General features: G+C 34.7%; 1 protein-coding gene across 6 annotated transcripts in view; it reads left to right on the top strand.

Moving 5' to 3' along the window:
• Positions 1-23803, top strand: part of TNPO1 (transportin 1) — a 115607-nt gene extending 91804 nt beyond the window's left edge. For 5 of the 6 annotated variants that reach the window (XM_064272972.1, XM_064272978.1, XM_064272975.1 and 2 more), the window contains 14 exons: positions 2928-3080; positions 3815-4040; positions 6287-6458; positions 7701-7787; positions 8692-8799; positions 8952-9110; positions 9189-9276; positions 11888-11986; positions 12159-12254; positions 15035-15110; positions 16013-16112; positions 18651-18725; positions 19698-19840; positions 22179-23803. In XM_064272972.1, the coding sequence (XP_064129042.1) occupies positions 2928-3080; positions 3815-4040; positions 6287-6458; positions 7701-7787; positions 8692-8799; positions 8952-9110; positions 9189-9276; positions 11888-11986; positions 12159-12254; positions 15035-15110; positions 16013-16112; positions 18651-18725; positions 19698-19805 (1547 nt within the window). In that variant the 3' untranslated portion in view covers positions 19806-19840; positions 22179-23803. The remainder of the gene's footprint in view (positions 1-2927; positions 3081-3814; positions 4041-6286; positions 6459-7700; positions 7788-8691; positions 8800-8951; positions 9111-9188; positions 9277-11887; positions 11987-12158; positions 12255-15034; positions 15111-16012; positions 16113-18650; positions 18726-19697; positions 19841-22178) is intronic. The other variant, XM_064272981.1, reaches the window with a different exon arrangement.
• Positions 23804-24466: the final 663 nt, after the last annotated feature.

Below are 24466 nucleotides of genomic sequence, written 5' to 3' on the forward strand. Positions count from 1 at the left end.
CCAATCTTCAGCTAGTTGTGTATCATTTTTACAATTGTTGCCACATTCGTATATTCATTGGGGTTTTTTCTTCATTTGATTCATTTCTTTTTACTTAGCTACTTAGCCTCATCTTAAACAATACTTTTAATGAAATCACAGGTTTAATATGCTACTCAATTTTTTTTTTTTTTTTTTTGCTATTAAGGAAACCCTGGTGGCACAGCAGTTAAGAGCTATGGCTGCTAAGCAAAAGTTTGGCAGTTCATATCCACCAGGCTGTCCTTGGGAACCGGATGCGGCAGCTGTACTCTGTTCTATAGGGTTGCTATGAATCGGAATCAACTCAATGGCAGTGGGTTTTTTACGTTAAAATTACTGCAGCACCCACCATGAGCATCGTCTTAGATTGTTAGGTCATATGGTAGTTCTGTGTTCAACCTTTTGAGCTGCCACTATAATGGCAGTACCATTTTATATTCCCACCAGCAGTGAATGGATGAGGGTTCCAGTTTCTCCACAACCTTGCCAATACCTATTGTTTTCCTTTTTTTTTAGTTGCCACTCTAATAGGAGTGAGGTGGTATCTCATTGTAGTTTTGATTTGTTTATCTCTCTAATGGCTAATGATGGTGAGCATCTTTTCATGTGCTTGCTAACATTTAAGTATTCTCTTCGGTGAACTGTCCAGGTACTTTGCCCATTTTTCTTTGGGGGGTTGTTTGTCTTTTTGCTGTTGAGTTGTAATAGTATTTTACCTGTTTTGGATGTTAGACCCTTTTCGATAACATGATTCCTGGTAATTTCCTTCCAATCTGTAGGTTGTCTCTTCGTTTTGACTATACAGGCCTTTGGTGAACAAAAGTATTTAATTTTTATGAGGTCCCATTTTCTGTTTTACCTTTTGCTGCTTGTGCTTTTGTTGTCATAGCTGATAATCTGTCTTTAAAAACTAAGTCCTTCAGCCACTCGATGACCTTTTTGTACTCCATGAAATTAAAATCTATTTGTCTTCCATTTTGAATGGATTTTTTACCCACACATGATTGTATCATTATGCATTGGTCGTTGGGAAAATAATGGTTCACTGAGTTAGATAGTGCTTCCAAAGATTGTAAGTTTCATTTTACATTATGAAAAAAATAATATTTGTTACTGTCAGCATCTGTCTCATTAGAAAAGTATTGGGAAGCTGTCAGGCTTATAGTGGCAGATACAAGCTTTCCAAAATTCTAATTTTCACTTAACACCTTGAATTTATCATTGATGGCAAATAATATCAGGTGTTTTCTTTGAAGTGACAGGCTCGCTTCAGTCTTTTTCTATTACCCAAGTCTGAGTAACTTATGTCACCTGTTCTTGCTAATGTAAATAGTTTGGAAAAAAGCAACACATACAGCTTGCAACTCAAAACAGTTGTACAGCTTTTCCTCAAGATAACCATCATATTTCTGTATGTGACAGAAGTACTTCATGTGTACTTTGCATTTTGTATCTCCATACTAAATAATCTCCTTATGAGAGATATTTAATAAAAGCAATTTTTTACTGCTTCAACAAGGGCATTTTTTAGTGAAACAGACCTTTTGCAGGGGGTGGGTAATGTCGCAGTGAAGAATACAATGACTAGTGTACTTCGGTTGACACTGATATATTTATGCTAAGGTGCCAGCAGTTTTACCCACTATTGCTTTTGTACTGTTAGTTAAAGGTGGTCATGATGAAAAAGAGAATGTTACAGCATTATTATTAAAGTAGTTTTGGCCTTGTTGACCCCCTGAGTCTAATGTGACCCCCAGGAGTCATCCGTGGTCCACGCTGTGAGAACCAGTAAACTAAACATTTAGACTCAAGACCATCATAGGCCACATTTGTCACTAGTTTACTCAGAAGTGCATAGGACAGGAATCACAACTTACTACCTGGACAGCGTCAGACTTTTCTGAAGGAGTCTTTGCAACTGTCCACGTAACAGTTCATATAGCTGTCTGGGGGCCTAGGTTCTTCAGGATCAAGATCACATTGCACAAATAGGGGAGCTTAAAAGCCTCACATCTCTCAGGAGCCAAGTTTTGTAGGCACAGCTTACAGGGGTTATGCAGGAGGTATACCCAGTTATAGGAGTTATTCTACTCAGGGAAGCTCAGAGTGTGGTTATCTCATCAGGTATTTAAAGTTCAGATATAGGATTCTCAATCCAGAGGTAATATATCAAACACAAGTCACTTTTATCATAAACATTGTTGCTTAGTTGCATAATTAACATATATGCTCTTTACCAAGTTACCAGAAAGAAGAGAGCTAACTAATAAAAAGTTAAGTTCTCTGCAGGAGAAAGTTTTCGTTGACTTCTTACCTACAATTACAGCTACTTACAAAGGTTCATCTTTCAGACAACAAAAATCATCTTGTTTAGGGAAGAACGTTATACAGTGGTAATTAATCCCCCTAATTATTTATGGTGGGTGGGGTAGGGCAGGCGTTGCCTGCTTTTTAATCATACTGTGTTGCAGTAATTCTTTATGTATCTCACTGTATGTATTATGTTTGATTATGGTTATTTTTTTAGCTTTGAATCTTGTATCCTTCAGAACGCCCTGAGCTATCTTCATATTGGAATCTCTAAGTCTCAGTGATGCTCAGACACATACATGCTCTGTAGATAGTTTTTATAGATAAATAAACGAACACCTACTTAGTAGGAGAGGAAACTTAGTGGTTGTGATTTGCCCAAAATCATAAAGTGGTAGTAGCCCCAGTTTTCTGACACATAAGGCAGCAAATAAATACCCTTTTCAATAGAATGTACTAACGTCCTTGAGCTCTTACATTGAAGCTACGTAGAGATACACAGAAAGTGTTGTACATACAATAAGTATTCATTTTTAATACATATAACTAAGATAATAAATGTTAATGTGATATTTTTGAATTAAATATTTCCTTAGGAAAATGTTCTGCCGCGGCCCTAGATGTACTTGCAAATGTGTATCGTGACGAACTTTTGCCACATATTTTGCCTCTTTTGAAAGAATTACTTTTTCATCATGAGTGGGTTGTTAAAGAATCGGGCATCTTGGTTTTAGGAGCAATTGCTGAAGGTAAGTCAAAATCAAGTTTGAATTATAAAGTTCTTAATCATCACTGATAAGGCTTGGCTGCTTTTTAAGGGATTGTTAACTCTGTCAGTGAAGACTTTCAAGTGTTGGATTCACATAGTTTTTTGTTTGTTGTGATGGTGATGTGGAGTAGACAAGACAGATTCACATTAAGCTTGTGAGAAATACTTGAACCCAAAGGTCATCCTAGGATGAGTTTCTGCTTCGAATTAACTGTTCTTACTTAAACAACCATAGGCATACTTCTAACCCCAGCCAGATATTTGTTAATGCTTTCTGTTATAAAATGAACAGAATAACAGAACTCTGTCCAAAGCATCCCTCTTGCTAGAAAAATAATTTATGTTCCTTAGATAAGTCTCGGCAATATGATAAGGCAAGAATGTCTTCTTTCTCTGTAAAGGATTTCTGTTGATTCCGTCATGTTAAACATTTTTGTCAACATCTGTCTTCAAGAAATTGAGGTAGTTCACAAGTATCACTGAAAGCCATACATTTGTGTAACAGAGGTAAAGTGTGAGGTTCTTACCCAACTGGAAGATACCTAGGAGTAATTAGCTCTAATTTCATTTATTTTATAAATTTGAAGTAGATTATTACAGCGGTATTTATTGCAAAGGAAATGATCTGAATGTTTTTCATGGCGCATATGATACAAAATTTGTTTTAACCAAATTTTAACACTTTTTCAAAAGATTCATGTTATTTTTTTCTAGGTTGCATGCAGGGTATGATTCCATACCTGCCTGAGCTCATTCCTCACCTTATTCAGTGCCTCTCTGATAAAAAGGCTCTTGTGCGTTCCATAACGTGCTGGACTCTTAGCCGCTATGCACACTGGGTGGTCAGCCAGCCCCCAGACACGTACCTGAAGCCATTAATGACAGAATTGCTAAAGCGTATCCTGGATAGCAACAAGAGAGTACAGGAAGCTGCCTGCAGGTAGGACAAACCCGTGATCGAGCGTTCATTGTGAGAGAAGGGAGTGAGTAATTAGTGGCAAATTTAATTTTCAACCTTGTGATAGATATTGGTATCAGTCCATTAATGGACTGTTTCATGTTGAAGTTTTCCAGCTGTGTCAGGAAATTTAGTTTTCATTGCTTTTTCTTCCTGGTAAAGTTTTCGAGGTATTGATTGTTGCTCTTGGGTTTGCAGAGTAGCATATTTTATCACATTTTGTTTGACCAGAACAGCTTTAGCATCTGCACTATCGCCTGATGATTTTGTAAACCCAAATGTGCGTAACTAGACATCAGTTTCTTCCTCATTTTTTTACACTCAGTGACTATGATAGCAGTAGAATCATCTTTCATCCTGAATCCCACTCTCAAAGGAATAACAAAGTTTGAGCAGATTGACATCCCAGCAGTCCAGCTCCTTAGTCAACTACCGTAACTCCACAGAAAGTCCCACAGTGCATTGATCAACTCTGGCACTACGAGTTCTTAGTGGATCTGCCCCAGTAGTTGCTCTTTCAGTTGGGTTTAGGGCCGTCTCTGTTTTTGTATCAGACCCCAGTAGTTTTGTTACTTAAAATTTTCCAGTTTCTTAGGACATACTTTTATAAAAGGGCCTGTTGATTATGTTTATGGCTCTTATTTCTTCAGGTAGAATTGTTTTTATTATTTACTTTGTTAGGGAGAAAAATCTACTGAAAAAAGTAAATTTAAGTTGTTAGACTTTACCCAACCTGGAACAATAATATCCGGAAGAGTTCTAATTGTTAATGGGATGAAATAAAATTGGACAAAAGGACCATGGTGATTAAATTTTAAACTAAATTTTTAAAGTGGGAGGGGAGGATACAGGTCATATTTGGGCTTCTATGGTTTGCTTATTGACTCAGGAAAATTTTTTCAACTCTCAATTGTTGCAGATATTATGTACTAGGTGCTAGGCTTATAGCACCTGCCATCACAGATTTTACAGGCTAGTTGTTTGCATGCCATCAAGTTGATTCTGACTCATAGCAACTCTGTAGGACAGAGTAGAACTGCCCCATGGGGCTTCCAAGGCTGTAATCTTTACGGGGAGCAGATCACCAGGTCTCTTCTCCTGTGAAGCTGTTGGTGGATTTGAGCAGCCAAACACTTAACCATTGTGCCACTATTGCTCCTTTTACAGGCTTGTAAAAAAAAAAAAAATTTTTTTTTTTTTAACCAAATAACTTAGATTTGATCCTCATTAGTTGTCGATTCTGTGTTTGCAAATTCAGCAGTTCACCAAAGTACTCATAGTCCTTAACAGACATGTGCATGTGCAGATCCCAGAAGGGTTCCCCGCTCAGATAAAATAAGGCCTGTTCTATAGTGGGTAATTCAGAGACTTTATGTAATGTAACTACTGCCAATAATGAGAATCAGCTTAATTATAATGTATGACAGCTGTCATGAAGGAAATGAATAAATAGTTCATAGTGCTAATGAATAAGACTTTCATTAACAAATGGCTTAAGCCTATAATTTTAAGAAATTCCTGATCAGGTGGATCAGAAGATATACAGAGGCTTTAGAAATTAAGAGCTGGGTATATGGTACAGTCAAATTTAGATCTCAAATTGAAACTAATTGCACTGAGACTCGAGTTTTTTCTTTTCTTATATTTCTCCTAATAGACGCCATGCATAAGGCAAGTTTGAAATGATGCCGTGTAGGGCTTAGAGAAACAGTTGAGGAATACTAATGCTGCTTAGTGCTTATAAGCCTCAAACACCAGTTGCTAAAAGTGTTTCCATCATTTTGTGACTGTTTTACATATAAAGAGTGGGATGTAAATTAGAATCTGACAATTTTAATTTCAGTTCCAGTAGTCTAGAGCAATTGCTACAGTGTAATCTCCCTGATAATGGGGGCTTTGTTAATTGCTCTGTTCCCAGCATTCTGACTAAATAAATAGTATATACCAAATAAATCTGTTGATTGAATAAATCTAAAGGATTGCCAATATTTTTCTTAGGTTTTATTATGTGGATAAGTAAATTCTCATGAGTGACAGCTTCTTGGAAAGGAAGAAGTAGTAATAAGAAATAGAAAAGTAATAAAAATAAGCATCTGGTGTGGTGATGCAAGGAGATAGGCTTGTAAAGTGTAAATATAAATTCTGTAGAGACTTAATTTCGTATCTCTGTTATAAACTATTCCTTCTATACAACATTAAGTGTTCATTCTCTTTTTTGAAAATTATAGTGCCTTTGCTACCCTAGAAGAGGAGGCTTGTACAGAACTTGTTCCTTACCTTGCTTACATACTTGATACCCTGGTCTTCGCATTTAGTAAATACCAGCATAAGAACCTGCTCATTCTTTACGATGCCATAGGAACATTAGCAGATTCGGTAGGACATCATTTAAACAAACCAGTAAGTATGTGTGATTAACTATTATGGAAAAAAATATGTAGCATAGTATAACCAATAGGTTAACACATACTTCAAAATTAAACTGTTTTAGGGATGGTACTTGCTGCTTTAAGAATATAGGTACTACAAAGGTGGCAAGTTCATCCACCTTTATAAGTAATATTTAAAAAATAAGTATTTTTTGTGGAGATTACACCAGCATCTCATATGAGCACACCAACACTTTTTATGAAAATAAGTGACTAAAAGAAATGGGTTAAAAAAGTTCTTTAAACTCTTGGTTTCTGTTGTTATTTTAATTCCTAGTGTCTCCATACGTACCGTTTCAGAAACACTGGAGAAAAAGTTATTTTTTAGTTATGCTTCTTTAGAGGTGCAAGGGACACTTGGTTTATGGGCTTGTTTGCTGTTGGTTTTTTATTATTGTTGAGCTTGTTTTGTTTTTTGCTTTATTGTCTGAAGACCCTTCGGAATCTGCCTGTTGTTTAAATTACTATACATGTTTACTTGATTTTATGGATTATTTCACAGTTTAAGCCAGGGCACTTAAATGATGTGACTCTCTTTGTTTGCATTTGCAAACAAGTACGTGTTTTATTTCATAATATCTGTTTCAATATAAGTTTACCTGTCAATTTATTAAGTACTGTAAGCAAAAGTCTTTGTACTTGTGGGGACTGAAAGACCAGGTCTCATTAAAGTAAAACTGTACAAAGGAAGTTAGCTTCATCGTTGATACTGATTTCACAAGCAATACATTTTTATGTTGTGTGGTGTCAGGTTGATTCTGACTCATAGTGACCCGATAGCACAACCGTTTTGACACGGTGGAACTGCCACATGGGGCTTCCTAGGCTATAATCTTTATGGGAGCAGATCACCAGATCTTTTCTCTCAAAGAACTGTTGATGTGTTTGACCCGTTGGCCTTTCCATTAGCAGCCCAGCACTTAAACATTGTGTAACCAGGGCTCCTTCATTTTCATGTAGTGATGTATTTATTTATATACATTTTGTTGCAAAAAGGACATAAGATTACTTAAAAATAGAAAAAGGCTTTGTAAACAGAAAGTAGGTAAAAGGAAAATTTTTTTAAGGGACAAAGTAGAGCTAAGAATGAGTCTTAGTGAAATCACTCTATAGTAATTTTACACAATTAAATGGGTTTTAATTTTCATAGACTCAAAATGGACTTGTTTTCATATATAGTAGAGCCTTACATGTTTTTCATCATTATAAACAGGAGTATATTCAGATGCTAATGCCTCCACTGATCCAGAAATGGAACATGTTAAAGGACGAAGATAAAGATCTCTTTCCTTTACTTGAGGTATCTTTAGTTGGTAACATTTAATCCTAACAGTGTATTTCTGTAGAAACATTCTGATCTAAAATAGATACATGTGATAATGAAGTGTTACTCAATTTACCTAATTTATGTCTGTTTCTCTTCAACAGTGTTTATATAGGTATATTGTTACACTTTAGTATATATAGTTTATGTTATCTATTATGTATGTACATAAATACTTACACATATATGTGAAATAGGATTGGGTTTGGTGCTGGGAAAGAGGGGTTTCACTTTATACCTTTTCTGTCTAGTTTGAAGTTTTTTCCATGTGTACATATTACATTTTTGTAACCAAGAAGATATTTTATGTGATCTTCCAGTGACTGAACACACTATGAAATGTGCTGGATTGACATTGCTAGAGCCAGTCCAGTCAGTGTTGTTATTGTTCCCTTTGTCATTTCAGGGGTCACCAACTTCGGCCATGTGTTGTCCCTAGCCAGAGAAGTAAAAGCTTTTATGACCAAACATAGTGACTAATTCTGGGCCCAGCAAAATAAGAAGGATCATAATGGCTCATTAGATACACTTTTCAGGCAGGGGCTGAGAATGTACCCAGTAAAATCTGCCCACATGTTGACCAGGATGGGAGCATAAATAACTATATCTTAAATTTGAGAAAAAAATAGGAACATACATAATACTGCAAATCTGTCCTTTAATTATAGGAACATTTTTATCTGAGTAAACCTCTCCTTGACTGGCTGGCAAACTAACAGCTCTGAGTGGCATCCAAAGGAAACGTTTGAAAAGATAAACCTTCTGTAGAGTAGTGGAGCAGGCTCATAAATGACCAGGGTCTTAATGAGTACAGTTTCAAGTTTTATCATAATCTTAAGTATACTTGAAAAATTTAGCACGTGTACTTTATTCTTTTTAGTGCCTATCTTCAGTTGCCACAGCCCTGCAGTCTGGCTTCCTTCCGTACTGTGAGCCTGTGTATCAGCGTTGTGTTAACCTAGTACAGAAGACTCTTGCACAAGCCATGGTATTTTTACATATATATATGTATACCTATATATATATATATCTTTTTTCTTTTTAGCATTATAAACATTTTTCTGGGGATAGGCATAGTGTATAGAAACTTTTTTAGTAATTGACTTAAAGTATCCTTTCAAAAAATTTTTCTAATTTCAGCTGAACAATGCTCAACCAGATCAGTATGAGGCTCCAGATAAAGATTTTATGATAGTGGCTCTTGATTTACTGAGTGGCCTGGCTGAAGGACTTGGAGGCAACATTGAACAGCTAGTAGCACGAAGTAACATTCTAACACTAATGTATCAGTGCATGCAGGTGAGATTTGTTAAATTAAAATTAGTTGAAACCTAGTTCACTGTCACATTGAGGTTAATTTCTTTTTATTTCTTGTAGGATAAAATGCCAGAAGTTCGGCAGAGTTCCTTTGCCCTCTTAGGTGACCTGACAAAAGCTTGCTTTCAGCATGTTAAGCCTTGTATAGGTATGAATATTTTCTACTATGGATAAGATTTTTTGACATTATTTTTACATGAGGTATGTTTTCTGCCATTAAGCTGAAATCTTACAGAATCTCAACACTTACAAATGCATGTTTTACTGGTTCAAGTAAAGCTGCTTTGATTGAAGCAGGCAGCTTGGGAACCCCGGTGCCTTACTGCCATTAGTTCGTCATCACTTCAGCAGCTCTTTAGGCATTCCTGTGACTGGGGGAGAGTTGGAAAAGACTGCTTAAAGGATGTGCCCACCGGTGAAGCTTTGTGTAGTACGTGCTAGTTCGTTCATTTTTTTTGTTTTTAAGCTTCTTTCTTTGGTAGAAGTACGCAGAAATAATAATGATCAGCATTTCTTCTCTGATAAACCGGCATAACTTCACAGATATCTTAGGAAACTTTTCAAATGAGAATCATGTTAAAAGTAAACAATGATTTGTTTTTGTTTTAATAGGGTAGCATTTGTCGTGTCCTTTGTGAAGATAAGAGTTTCTTTAAATAATATAACCTGTATTCCTGTCAAATTCATTGATTAAATGAAGTGTTGTTTTTTTTTTCTCCCGTTCCTCTCCTTTCTATAAATCTCAAAGTCTGGGATGAGGATTATTTGTAATACGTGATTTAAATTTTGATTTAGAAACAACCTGATTAGTTTTTTCATTTGATTACTCCTCTAGTTCTTAACTGCTAAAAGTATAATGAATTCTTGTATTAAGGGAACCTTGTCATACTCACCATAAGGTCACTATGAGTCAGAATTGACTCAACAGCGGTGGGTTTGGTTTTGGTTTTTGTCATGTTCATACGATTATTTATCGCTTAATTTAGTATTTATGAGTTTAAACTTGTTTGAAAGAGGATTTCAGTACTTTTTAAGCTGTAAATTATAAAAAAAAAATTTTTTTTAAAGTGGAAAAGCAGTATGATGAGCTCTCTACCTAGCTTCAGGAGTTATCAGTACAGGTCCAGTTCTGTTTCACATATACCACCATCCATGCAAAGACCCCAGAGAGTTGGGAGCAAATCTCAGACACACGTCATTTCAACTCTGAATATTTCAGTACCTGTCTCTGCCTTCACATTGTGTTTTGTTGTTGTTAAAGACACCAGGTCATTTGTCCTAAAGAGTTTTATTCACAGTCTGGATTTTACTGATTACATCTCCTTGGTATCATTTAGTATGCTCTTCTGCCTTTTATATTCCTTATAAATTGGTAGTTAGATTTTAGAGACTGAGGGTTTAATGAGATCCAGGTTTAAAAAAAACTATACAAACGGTGGTGTTTACTTTCTTCCAGAGATAATGCAGTATCTAGTTTTTTTCCTTTAAAAAAAAAAAATGACTTTATCAATCATGGTAATTGCTTAAATTAGTGGTTCTTAACCAGGGGTGGTATCTCCCATCAGCAGGCATTTGCAGATGTTTTTGGTTGACACTGGGGGATTGCTACTGGTATCTAGTAGGTAGAGCCCAAGAGTGCTGCTACACATTCCACAGTGCACAAGACAGCCCTCTAACAAAGGAAATTATGTGGCACAAACTGTCAGTAGTGCTGAGGTTGAGAAATCCTGGCTTTGGTCCATTAATTTATTAGGGTTAAAAAATGTTAATCTGATTTTTTTAATTATGAGAATATTTGCATAAAAAGACACTTGCCATAATAAAATTGTTTCTCTGAGGTACAAATCATATAGGAGAGGAGGATAATTACTTGATTCTTTTTCTCTTATTTACCAGTTTTTAAGATAATGAACTGATTCCTGGTATCCTTCAGTTTTTCTTTGTGTTTTTTCAGAATCAGTATGAATGCATAATGCCTAGAATACCCTCCCACTGGCAATGAGAGCTTAGTCAAGTTGACTCCTGGGTCGTTTTAGTTTGACAAGATAGTCCAGGCTTGTTTTGCACATTTTCTAACCTTAGGCTGGAAATGTAATCAGTCATTTCTCTGAGAACCCTCATTCCTTTCAGTGAAAAATGATAGAGACCACAGTCTGAGTATTCAGGTAAAAGTTACTTTAAAAGCCAAAAATGTATTAGTTTTTTAATTGTGAAAAGCCAGCTGTAAAGAAAATCCCATGCTATTGTTTTTACTGGTTTTATTTTGAATTTTCTCAATCTGATAAAAAGATTATTCTGACCAACACCTGAAATATACCAAAATCTATGTTTCCTTGGATTGTGTCATGTGAAATTTCAGTTGCCAGATATTGATAGCCTCTTGACCCTTGAGTTTCCAAAATATTTTTAAATATACAAAAAAAAAAAAAAAAAACCCCATTGTCATCAAGTTGATTCTGGCTCATACGGACCCTATAGGACGGTAGAACTGCCCTGTAAAGTTTCCAAGGAACGGCTGGTAGACTGGAGCTGCCAGCCTTTTCATTAGCATCTGAGCTCTTAACCACTGTGCCACCATTTTTTAAATACAGTTGCCTGTTTTCTCTACAATATTATATTTGGTATTGCAGTGTTTAGTAGTGGAACTTGGTATTTCTTGCCTATATTTCAGTTTTCACACAGTAGGTGACCTTTAAAGCACAATACGCTGCTATTGAGAAGTTTACTACATAATATTTAAATTTCTTTTTTTCTCCTAGCTGATTTCATGCCAATATTGGGAACCAACCTAAATCCAGAGTTCATTTCTGTTTGCAACAATGCCACTTGGGCAATTGGAGAAATCTCCATTCAGATGGGTACGATATTTTTTCCCCCTTTAAGAGTATAAATATCTTGATATTTTCATCATTTTTTTTTAACTGAGCTTTATATAGCTTATATCACAGTTAATTAAAGGAGCAAAGTATTTCACACCGATTTTAACGTACAAATTTTTCTTTTTTGTTTTCTCTTTTTGAAATGATCTAGGAATAGAGATGCAGCCTTATATCCCTATGGTGTTGCACCAGCTTGTAGAAATCATTAACAGACCCAACACACCAAAGACGTTGTTAGAGAACACAGGTACCATATGACTGATCTGTTACGGTGAAGAGAAAATTAGTTACCTTTTAATTTTAAATTAAGAAGTGTAGAGAAACCAAAGCAAAGGTAGCTTTAAAAACGCAGCTTATTTTTAAAAAGCCATTTTAGATTGTCAGTAATGAATGTGGTATTTAGCTGTATTCCTAAACCAGCTTGCAGAAACTTTAAAAAACACTCTTCTCTTATTTCAATATTTTAATATTCCCTAAAATGTATTCTGTTATTAATTTGTAAAAATTTGGCCAAAAGTATATTGCAATTTAGTGACCAGTTGATTATTAGTATGGCATATATATTTTGTATTTCATCCTGTAATTTCCTTCAAGTTGGAAACTTTAGCAGTACCTTAGGGGATTTATGTCTAGGAGGCTTGTTTCTCTTTTGTGCTTATAGAGAGCATGTTTATATTAAAGAGTACCTTCCATACTGTACAACACACTTGGAAGTGATTGGGTTCTTTTCTTTCCCTCCTCCCTGATGATGATAATTACAAAAGATTTAAATTTCATTTTTAATTAAACATATTCATTTCTTTATATATTAAGATAATTCCAGTGATTCATTCATATTCAAGGAGGGTCTTACCAAAATTTCTGGGCAAAGGTTAAAATAAGATTTCTTAAATAAGAAAGTTTTAATTTGACGTTTTTAAATTACAGAAAGATTATTTTACCCTAATGTGATTAAAAATAGATGTATTTATTGGTATGGAAGGAAATCTTTTAATTATGAAACAGTTATCTGGCTGTTTAGTTAGCTGTATGGGTACTGTTTATTTCACAAAGTGAATTTCAGATTTTTCTTGCTGAAAATATAAAAATCTGTGCATAGGATGCTTACTAAGTCTTGTCAGGTTTTTGTCTTTTAGAATGCAGTACCTGTACATGACATTTAGATTTGAAACACTTGTCATTTTGAAATTACTATTGAACTTAAAGAAACTTCTTATTTCTTTTTAAATGTGAATGCATAACTGCAAATAAATGTTGAGTGTAATGTATATTAAAGTTTCTTGTGGGATATCAGCTGGTAAATTTGTTATAGTTCCTTTAACCAATTGGCTTTATTTATAAGATTATATTCGAAGTATAATTATTTCCTAAGTAAATAGTAAGATAGTTGATAATGCCCTTCAAGTTGATGGATTGAATTGACCACGATTGAGAACTGCAATTGGGGTCCATTGGATTACTTCTCTCAGAAGTAGACTCAACATTCTCTTATTTCTTATTCAAAAGAGGTTTTTTTCTTTTGTTTTTAATTATTAAAATAAAATCATTGTTGATAGCTAATCTCTGTAGATTACGACAGCTTAATTACCAGTATCTTAAAATCTCATAAAGCCAATTCTTTAGTATGCAGTTATTTGCTTTTTTCCCAATTAGTATATCCTACACCGAACTTTTTAAATGGACATCATCTGCTTTATCGCATGTTTCATTGGATTGTTCATACTTGCCTGTTTAATGAGAATGTTTGTTGCATAGTTTGTGTCTTTTGAGCATAGGTTTTCTTTCTCTTGCTTCATATGATTCTGCTGGATTTTAGTATTATCTGTGTAGTTTGCTTCAAGTAATCCTTAAACATTTTTCTTTGCCCCCCACCCTTTTTTTATGAAAGGTTAACCTGTAAGTTTTTGAGAGAACACCATTAAAGCTCCTCATGGTTTGTTTTCTGTTCGTATTTTTTCCCCGTTGTGTATAAATGTATTTATGTGTATGTACCTTTGAATTGCAGAATGCAGTTCTGAGTTGCACTTGTTTTAGCTCTTTGTAAGTTTGATTTCCTGAATTTTGATGGTAAATATACATGTCTGATTAGTTCCCACTTTAAAAATTCTAAAAATAAAATACTAGCATGTAAACAATATATAATGTTTTATCACCTGTTTTGTGCTATGCCTTTTAGAGCAAAACAGAATATTTGTTATTTCCTTTAGTCCACATTTCACATCTCATTACAGTGGACTGTCTAAATTTCCTTTTTTAGAGTTTTGTTATTTCAGATATGGTTTGAAATTACTGGAATGTTATCTGAATTATTTCCATCATCCTCAGGAGCTTGTTGGAATGGGATTTGATATAGCACAGCCGTTTTCCAATCCATTCGTTCAGTGGGTACCATAGCACGTAAGATTCAACAGTTGATTTTTATATCAGGCAACAGATGGTCCACTGGTTTGTTTTGGAAAAGTCAGCAAAAAAAAAAAACTTCACCAAAATTTGGGTTGAGTTTTAAAAATAGATGTAGGAAAATGAGAAATAATTTTACTGTTTTAACTACAAAGAAGTACGTTTGAGTAGACCATTTGGAAATTTAATCACATTTACTGATATTTCTCGGAGAAAAACTTAGATTTCATTATTAAATTCTGAAATTTTGACTGGTTTTGAATGAATATTCTCTAAATCCGTCCATTTAATCACTCGCCTTTTTATTAACAGTGGTACTTTGGCACTTAATTTGGCGAGAAAAGCAAATTTATCCTGGTTTTTGGTGTTCTCTCAATCTTTAAAGTTTTTTTAATTCGTTTTGTTTTTCTTTTTCCAAGAGTATGCCATATATGTTGCTGCCCCTTATTTTAGGGGGTGGTAATAAACAGCACTGGTGAAATCTTATGTTTATTATCATACACAAATTCTGTTGGTTTCTGTTTCTGAGTTATTTGTTGTTTTTTCTTTATTTTTTCTCCTTCCCCCTCATTTGCTCATGTCTTGGTTGGCGTTTGGTGGTGTATAACCGTGATTGCGTTACCTTAGCAATAACAATTGGTCGTCTTGGTTACGTTTGTCCTCAAGAGGTGGCCCCCATGCTACAGCAGTTTATAAGACCCTGGTGTGTATTATTCAATCTTTTTTTTTTAATTCATTTTTCTTCACTCTTTCTTTCTCTTTCTATCTCACTTTTAGATATATTTTCAGTTGGTTACAAAAATCACAATCCTTAATCATTGCCAACCATGTGACTAATCTTGTCCTATCAGGTTTGTGAGGTTTTTCAGTAGCATCGTCATGTATATTTATTTTATGTTGTGGCTAACGACTAATTGATGCATGGGATAAGATTGTCACATGCTTGCTGTGTTAAAAAGCTTGATTATACATAAAAAGCATTTAAATATCCACCAGAAAAATAAAGATGCATGCAAATACTCTAAAAATTTAGGTTTTTGCATTACCTTTCTTTTTTAGAATTAATTTGAAAACTTGGATTGCATTTAAGAATACATATTTAAACTTGTTATGTACAAAAATCTTATTTGCTTGTTGATGTAAAAGTTATACATCTATACCATAAGTATAATAATAATTTATATTGTGGCAGTATACTCTGTGTTCTGCTTCTTTCAATTGATAATCTTTCAAGTTATTTTTAGTGTTTAATGGAATACAAATTTTAAATACAGTTTAAATTAATGCAGTTTTAAAAATCAATTCGACAATTTACTTATGGCTCTGAATCATTAATGTAGTTTAAATAGGAGAGTCAAATCAGTTGTTCTTTTCATAGATGCAGTCTATTATTAAGGAAATGTGAATTTCACTGTTTCTACTATGTGGAAACATACAGGATGGGCCTAACATACAGGAAGTAAGAGAAACTTAAAGTCTCTGAAAACTCTTTGGATATAACCATTATTTATACTGTAGTGCTTATTCCATTAAATACTGTCCATTACTGTTTTAACTCAAACTGCTTTTTACCTTAACACTAAACTCAATTCTGTAATTTAATAGGTGCACCTCTCTGAGAAACATAAGGGACAATGAGGAAAAGGATTCAGCATTCCGTGGGATTTGTACCATGATCAGTGTGAATCCCAGTGGAGTAATCCAAGTAAGATGTTCACAAGGATTTGTTTTTAAACTTCTAATATTCTGAATAAAATTTTAAAGGAGGAAGCATTATAACTTATGTAAAATGTTATATGTATTATAATTTTTAGGTATTAAAACATGTTTAAAGTATTCCACATTTCTTAATATTTTGAAATGATAATGCCTGTTTTTATATTCTAAATCTTTGTCAGGAAATAAGATAGTAGATTAGAAGAGTAAGACTGAATTCTGGTCTTGAACTAAGCCAAAGCTTCATTCGTCTATGTTCCGATCTCATTTATTTATTTCATATGTGCCTCCTCTGTGCACATCAATTTGCCAGGTTTGAGGGTGTCTGCATTTAAAGAGTGACCAAATAGTAGGATGCTCTCCAGAGTCAGACATAAAACTTTAGTGATGAACGAACTAAAATACTGAAACAGTCATTGAAATCGCTTTCCTTTTGAGAGCTTATGATTTATTAATCCTTATTTTGTTTCCTGTTTTAGCGCATGTCGTATTTAGACATTTTGAGCTTTTTTGGATAGAATGTGAGTCTGATCAAACCTCCAGATGCAGCTGCTAATTTGCAGGATACACAAAACGTAGGGAAACTACACTGTGCATACACAATCACAATGCAGACTGTGTGGAACTAGGTTAAATGCCCGTATTCTTTGGCAGATAAATTGTAAGAAAGAGAAAGGAATGCAAGGGGAATGTATACGTTCCAAGAGACCTAAGATATATCAAATCAGTTTAAAAAGCATGGAGGAGTGCAAAACTAAATTTTGGCTGATAGAGATGCACACTTGAGCGTTAAAACTACAAAGAAATACAGGAAGTGATTGCTGTAAAAGTTGAGGTAGTAGTTCCTTTCGGGGGATAGATAAGGGATTGAGATTGGAATAGGGCACACGGACGGGCTTCCGGAGTGACCGGCAAAATTTTACTTCTTGATCTGTCATAGTTGAAAGGATATTAGCCCAGTAGCCCTAAAATATTTCATTAAACTGTATGTTTTATGTGGTTTTCTGGGTGATAAAAGTTTCCTTTTTTTTTTTTTTAGATCAACTAGGTTGACATTTATTTCCTGAGAATTTTAATTTTTATTTCTTGAAAATAAAAAGGTGCTTCGAACATTTTTAAATTGAGACTTTTGATATTTCCTATCTTAAAACATTATGAATTATCAGCTTTTAAAAAATTCAAGTTGATGAAGGTGATAGATGTTGAAAACACAAATTACAAATAAAAGTCTTTTATTTTTATAATCATAAAACATTTTCTGCTCTTGAACAAGATATACGTATACTTGAGAAAAATTCCCTAGTTGAAAAATAATCTCCTGATACTCAGTTTATTTTTTTAACACTTTGAAGACTTTTGTGTCATCTTAAATGTGTTTCAGGTGGTATCTTGTGTAACATACCTTGTTAAAAAGGAGCATCTTCCCACCAGGATTTTTGTTGTTTTCCTTTTTGAGTTAATATTTAAGACAATAAAAGTAATAAATAGTAGTGAAATCACTAACAACTTAAGAGTTGGTAGAAATTTCTACTTTTTAACTTTATTTGAATTGTGATTAAGAGAAAATGTTTTATTTTTATGTTTAAATTTTATTATAAATTCTAGGCATGTGCAAATTTAAATTTTTAGCATCAGACTAATATTTGGAAGATAGGAGGAATCATAATTTGAATAAATATGAACTTTAAGCAAGCGGCAGTGTATTTGCTTAAATAAAATTATTTTATACATATACTTTAGTATTAGTAAATATAGAAATTATTGAGGTTCTTTGAATTTAATAGTAATATTTAAAGGAGTTAACATGTTAAAACCAGCAATATCTTGAATGTTCTGTGTTGAGCTGTTGATGTTTCAGTATGATACTCAAGCTGAGAAAAATATTTTCATGAAGAAAGTTAAAACATGTACCACTTGTCACCTTGTTCTTGTAGTCAGAATAACCCGATTATCCTTTTTTGTTGTTGTTTTGGTCGGTGCTGGATTGGAATGAGTTTTGTTTCTAACTGCATAGTTGTTGTTCTAACTTTTGGTCATTTCATTTAAGTTTCTGTCTAACGATGGGTTTTGAAATTTAGATCTATTCAGTCCTGTACTTCAGGTCAAGCTGATTTGGTATATACTAAGCTGGCTTTCAGATATATCCAGGCCAGTTAGAACTGTAAAGTAACTAAATTTATGTATTTCTTTAATTCAGTAAATGAAGGTTTGTCTTTATTTAAATGGGTGCTGATTTGGTGCTTTTAGTCTATTGGTGGTGCTAAACATTTACTGGACTAGAGTTTTGTTTTGTGATGTAAAAGCTTCCAGTATAAACTGAATGAGTGGAGGTTCCTTGATAGTGGGATGATAAGGACAACCATTAAGTAATCATTTGAATTCTTTATGATCGTAGTCGATTTTAAATGTGTTCGTTTTTTAGCCAAGATTCTATCATGACATAAACCCTAAAGGCTCATATATATATATATCTTTTTGCTGGCTTTGACAAACATAATATTACTCTAACATGTATTTCTTGTTACAGGATTTTATATTTTTTTGTGATGCTGTTGCATCATGGATTAGCCCAAAAGATGATCTCAGAGACATGTTCTGTAAGGTAACTAATTATAATGCATCATTTAAACCCATTGCCATTGAGTCGATTTTGACCCATAGCAACCCTATAGGACAGAGTAGAACTTAGCCCTTGGGTTTCCAAGGCTGTAAATCTTGATGGAAGCAGACTGCCACACCTTTCTCCCTCCAAGCGCCTGGTGGATTTGAACCACCAACCTTTTGGTTAGCAGCCGAGCACTAAACCACTGTGCCACTAGGGCTCCAGTGCATCATTTTGGGACTCTTACAATCCTAGTTGGAAGGTTTAAATTGCTTTTGTATTTTGTATGAAACGTAGGCTCTTTAAAGGTTAGATTCTGTATTGTCTTTTTTCTTGATAAAGAAGATGGCATGATCTTAAGATACAGCAGTGACTTCATATCAGTAGACCACACACTTTGAAAATATCTTCCCAATCAGTACCACTAATTCATGTTTTCATTATCCTACTTACATAAAATAGTATGTATTTTCCAAGATGGCTGACAGAGATTATAGTATACCCTCAAACTGTTGAACAGAGGAAATCTTTATGGCCTCCCCAGTGATTAAGCCTATATACTTCCTTGCCTTGTTGGTACCCCGTTTTAATTTTCTCCAGTCAGTAATCAACCATAACAATAAATGAAATGCTGTTATGCATTTGACTCACCATTAAAACTAATGAAGTACGTTGCAGCCATGAGCCCAAAGCCTGTATATTTACCATTTCAAAAAGTTTAACATAAAAATTTTATCCCTTGGATGAATTCTGTACCTTTTGTGTTTGTTTTTCATTAGTTATGATGTCAGAAGCTGTCAAATAGGACACTTCCTGAATTCAAAACTTCCCAAAGCAAAGTTGAGTATGTGTTAGGAGTTGCTTTTAGTCAAAGTGGGCAATGGTGTAGAATCCAACAAAATTTGAGAACAGCTGCTTTAAAATGGGTAGAATTTTCTCTTGTTACTGATTAATGTTTTTTACTCTTTGCAGATCCTTCATGGATTTAAAAATCAAGTTGGGGATGAAAATTGGAGGCGTTTCTCTGACCAGTTTCCTCTTCCCTTAAAAGAGCGTCTTGCAGCTTTTTATGGTGTTTAATCTTGCACACTTAAGCTGCAGTCCCATAATTAGGGGTAAGTAACAAGAAGTTTAGAAGTTTTGGGGATGAAGAAAGTTAGGGGTACAGTCTAAAAACTACTAAATAGAATAAAAGGTACTTATTTTCTGTAGGAGTTGAACCCAGCAGTTAAATAAAACATAGTCTCAGGTGCTGTATTAGACTTTAAGATTCAAAGTATTTAAATGAAAGCTTGCAAATTTTTGCAGAGAGCTAGCAAGCAAAATAAAATGAATGGCTCCACTTCTGAATCCTAGGAAGAAAGAAATCCAGATGGTATTCCAGTTGGATTTCGCAACATTGCATCTGCTAGAGGACACCAGTATTCACAGAGATGGGGTAAAAATGGTTCAAGAATTTATAGTCTCCGATATATCAAGGGCTTTCACTGCCATGAGCTTTAGGAAGAACTTAAATAGAATTGGAACTGGGTTTTGCCTCAGAAGATAAGAACATTTAACATTCATTCTTCAACAGATATTAATGATTAAGCACCTATAAGGTGCCTAGCACTTTGTTTTTAGATGGGTAGTACCCAGTACCCAGTGCCGTTGAGTTGATTCCGACTCATAGTGACCCTGTAGGACAGAGTAGAACTGCCCCATAGAGTTTCCAGGGAGCGCCTGGCGGATTCGAACTGCTGACCCTTTGGTTAGCAGCCGTAGCACTTAACCACTACACCACCAGGGTTTCCAGATGGATAGTAGAAGATTCTCTTTTGATTTGGGTAAGTCCACTTAGACTCTTAGCTTCAGTTCCCTCACTGTGTTATTGTGAGGATTAAATACTTTAGTATATGCAATGCTGGAACTTAGTACGTTGCCAGTAAGTTAGTTAAATAAATGTTAGCGTCATGAGGGTTAGATACGGTGAACCAGGGTTTTGACACCCTTGTTTATGTTTTGAACATGAATTGAGAAATGTTTGACAAAGAACTAGGGGGTGGGTACCCGGGGTAGAGTACTCAGTGTATGTGTATAGAGGGTGTACACCAAATTGAATTACCCTTTATGTTAAATTGGAGTTTTTGCTTGCTTGTTTGCATACCTACTTACTCTGAGCTAATTTTTAAACCTTGAAAGATCTCAACATTTAAGTGATCTTGCCTAAAAGGCAATAGAAATGGGCTACAGCCTTTGGAATGTCTCAGAGTCTTTTGCATATGTTGTCCCACTTTGGCTTTGAGTTATCAGAGCTGTTTTGTACCTTTAGCATTTCGGAAAACTGCTTGATCCACCCTTATGTTAAATCATGAGAATGCAGTAGATGAAAATGACTTCAGGTTTCACAGGGCTGAAAGGTTCAACAGTGGGCTAAGTCTTGAGCATTTTCAGATTTCTTACCTTCTGTGGTCTCCGTCACATCACCAGTTGTGAATTAATTGTGGTAATCACTGTTCTGATATACAGCACGAAAGAATTCTGTTGTTTCAGAATTAGAGATACAAGTAGATACGTAACTTTTATTCCTGCCCTTTTGTACTCCTCCCTTTTTCAGAGGAAAGAGAAAAGGGTTTGCTTGTACTTAATTGCTGTCTGAATTCACGTGAACATTCATAAATGTCTGAAGTTTGGCGTGCATGGGTAATAAGTAGAGTTTTGTGAAAGGACCGTTGTCAGGTACTAGTTAAATATCTCCCAGTAAGCCACCTTTATATCCTAGTGTTCTCATTAAAACTATATTAACCCTGAAAAAAGTCCTTATCAGGAATATCAAGTAGCCTAAGAGTATAGTAAAAGCAGAGTCAGAAGAGTTATTAATTAGGAACATTGAAGAAGTGTTTTGATATTTGCTGATTTTTTCTGAGTTAGTAATGAGGACTTCCAGTACCTTCTAGACTAAAACATGAGAGAAGCAAAACGAACTAATGTACCTTTGTAATTTGATGGATTGTTTTATTGGGAAATACTGGGAAAAAGAACGTTTAACTCTCACTAAAGAAAGTGATTGTCCTAAAAAAAAAAAAAAAAGTGTTTAATTTTGAAGGAAATAAGATCACCTTGTAAGTAAAAAATAGGTAGTTCCTATGGATCCCATTGTGCAAAAGGGGTGATAAAAGAAGAATGAGTCTGATGGTGTCTTACAAGGCACATATCATCTATATACTGCTCGGTGCTTGTCCCCAGCCTGCCCCTCACTTTTCATGTCTGAAGCAGGTGATAATTCAGAGCCATAAGAGAAGGAAGCAACATGGTTATAATTGACTAGCATGATCTTAGGCAAGTTGTCTAATTTCTCATTTTCTTTATAGGTAGAAAGAGCATTATTACTTGATTAATTTTACATTCCAGTGACTAGAAAGAAAAAAAAGCAATTGTTAAAATGTAAAATTGTTTTTGTTTTTGTTTTTATAGGTCCTTCAGTCTTGGAGACTATGAGGGAGCCTCTGCACCCAGGGAAAATGTTACCCTTTACAGGGGGGAAGGGTAAACCAGTAGGGAATACAGTACAATCCCAACCCTACTGGGAGGGGCGGGAGGGAGGTGTTGCCGTCACTGTATTAAGTCGATGTTGGGAAACGTTTTAACATCTGGAGCCTTTGTGGGTGGAAATCTGTCTCCAATTACAACTCTGCACTGGATGTGAAGAAGCAAAAAAAATATTCAGCCTACTCACAAAACAGTACATTCTGGAATATTACGGGGAATTGTACCAAAACAAGAACCATATAAATGATGCATCGGGTTAAGAGAGAGGATAAATTCTATAGCGCACAATAAAGGAAACCTAAGAAAGGGGGTTATAAACAGAAGAGAAGCTTTTTTTTTTTTTTTTAATTTTTTTTTTTTTTTTTTTTTATTTAAAAGTTTTTATATAAGTTTCCCACGTGGTGGGGCCTTGTTTTGCATGCTGATGAAGAACTACACAAATGAAGCTAATAGAGTTAAAATCAGCTTGCCTACTCATAATAGAAGCAGGTTCTTGGAAGTTACAATTTAAGGTACCCCAGAAAAAGTTGGAAATAAAATGAAACAAATTTAAACAATGAAGCACCCTGTGAAATGCCAAATGAGTCACTCCTTTACCTTTGTGGGGTGGGCAGGGAGGGAGGAATAAATGGGGTTGGGCATATCAAACTAAAGATTGACATCTTAATTTTACATTAAAACATTAATGTAGTAGATATAATTTGATGGTTGTACTTCAATAGATTTCATTTCTAGGCCAAGACATTATTTTTAATGTGCAGTTTAAGGTTCAGGCATGCGTTCTGGCTCATAGTGATTGAAAGTAATTTAAATTAGTGGGAAAGTAGCATGCTTGCATCACATAGAGTGAGATTGGTATTCATTTACCTATGTTGCGCCAGTTTGTGTTGCAGTTTACCAATTCAATATAGCCCTGCATTTAAAATTCCTTTTTAAGATTTGTGGATTTTAATTTTATTAAGAATATAGATATAAAGTACTGTAGTTTACAGCTAGGCCTCGAAATAATCTTTTTAGGATCTGTTAGGAATAAGATTGATATTGTATTGTGTGTAACCTGCACAATGTGGAAAGCTGATATACCTGTGCAAAATCTTTGCCTCCGTGCTGTCAGTGTGATGTGCTTTCTGCATGGTTATATACTACTAGTGATTTTATCAAAACTTCTAAAATTACATGGTAAAAGATCTGTAAAAGGCTGCATAAATGTTAGTTGGCACATAAGGACAATTGTAGAAGTTGAAGACATGATTGCTATATTTCGATGTTTATTCCCACTCAACATATTGCCTTCTAAGCTTTCCTTTTCTGTTCAAAGCATGATCTTAAAGATATGTTTAAGTTAATGGATGTAATGCAGGGTTCCTACACTGTATTGGCGCATGTTGGTGGCCCTCTGTGCCCTAGATATATGCACACAGGGTGCAAGTTAAAAGCTACAGAGTGAAAGTTGGCTTGGATCCTCTTCATTTCATTTGTTTAGCTTTTCTGTTATTTTTCTCTACTTACATGTATTCCTGTGAATAAATCCTTGTTAAGTTAACCCTTTACTTTTCCTTCCATGTGTATTTTCTTATATACTGTGAATGTGAAAACCTAACTGGTACACTTGATTTTGTGTCCATTCGAAAGTGCAAGTCTTTATTAATTTGGATTGCCTGAACAGTGTATCCCATGATGATGAAGGAAAATGGAGAGTTTTGTTGTTTTTTTTTTTTTTAACTCTGCTGGTCAGAGACGAAGCCACACCTTTCCATTTTCAATGCTGCATATTTAATCTGCAACAAAAATGTTAAGCCATAACAACCTTTTTTATATTTTAGTTTGTCACCTTTGCATTGCAGAATAAATACTGAATAACCGTTTTTATAAGCAGTTGCTCCTCTTTGCATGGTTCTGTTCTCTAAAGGTGTTGAATGATACAGCCATTGCACTGAAGTTTTTCAGCTGTGTGCGTGCGAATTTATAAATACCGGTTCAAAAAATTTCAAATGCATGATAGCATGCAGAAAGGTTTTTGTTATAGTGTATGTGTGTTTGCGTTTTTGTTTTTGTTTTTTTTTTTTTTTAACGTCTTCTTTCACCTCCTTTACTTTGGCTTTGCAAATTTCAGTCTGTAGAGCCTACATTGTGTCATATTCGGTAATGCCCCCTCCCCCTTATTTTTTAAATTATAAATTCGATCCAAAGTGTGGCATTTTGTTTTCTATACC

The sequence above is a fragment of the Loxodonta africana genome, chromosome 2 (genome assembly GCF_030014295.1).
Source record: "Loxodonta africana isolate mLoxAfr1 chromosome 2, mLoxAfr1.hap2, whole genome shotgun sequence".
Taxonomy (NCBI): Eukaryota; Metazoa; Chordata; class Mammalia; order Proboscidea; family Elephantidae; genus Loxodonta; species Loxodonta africana.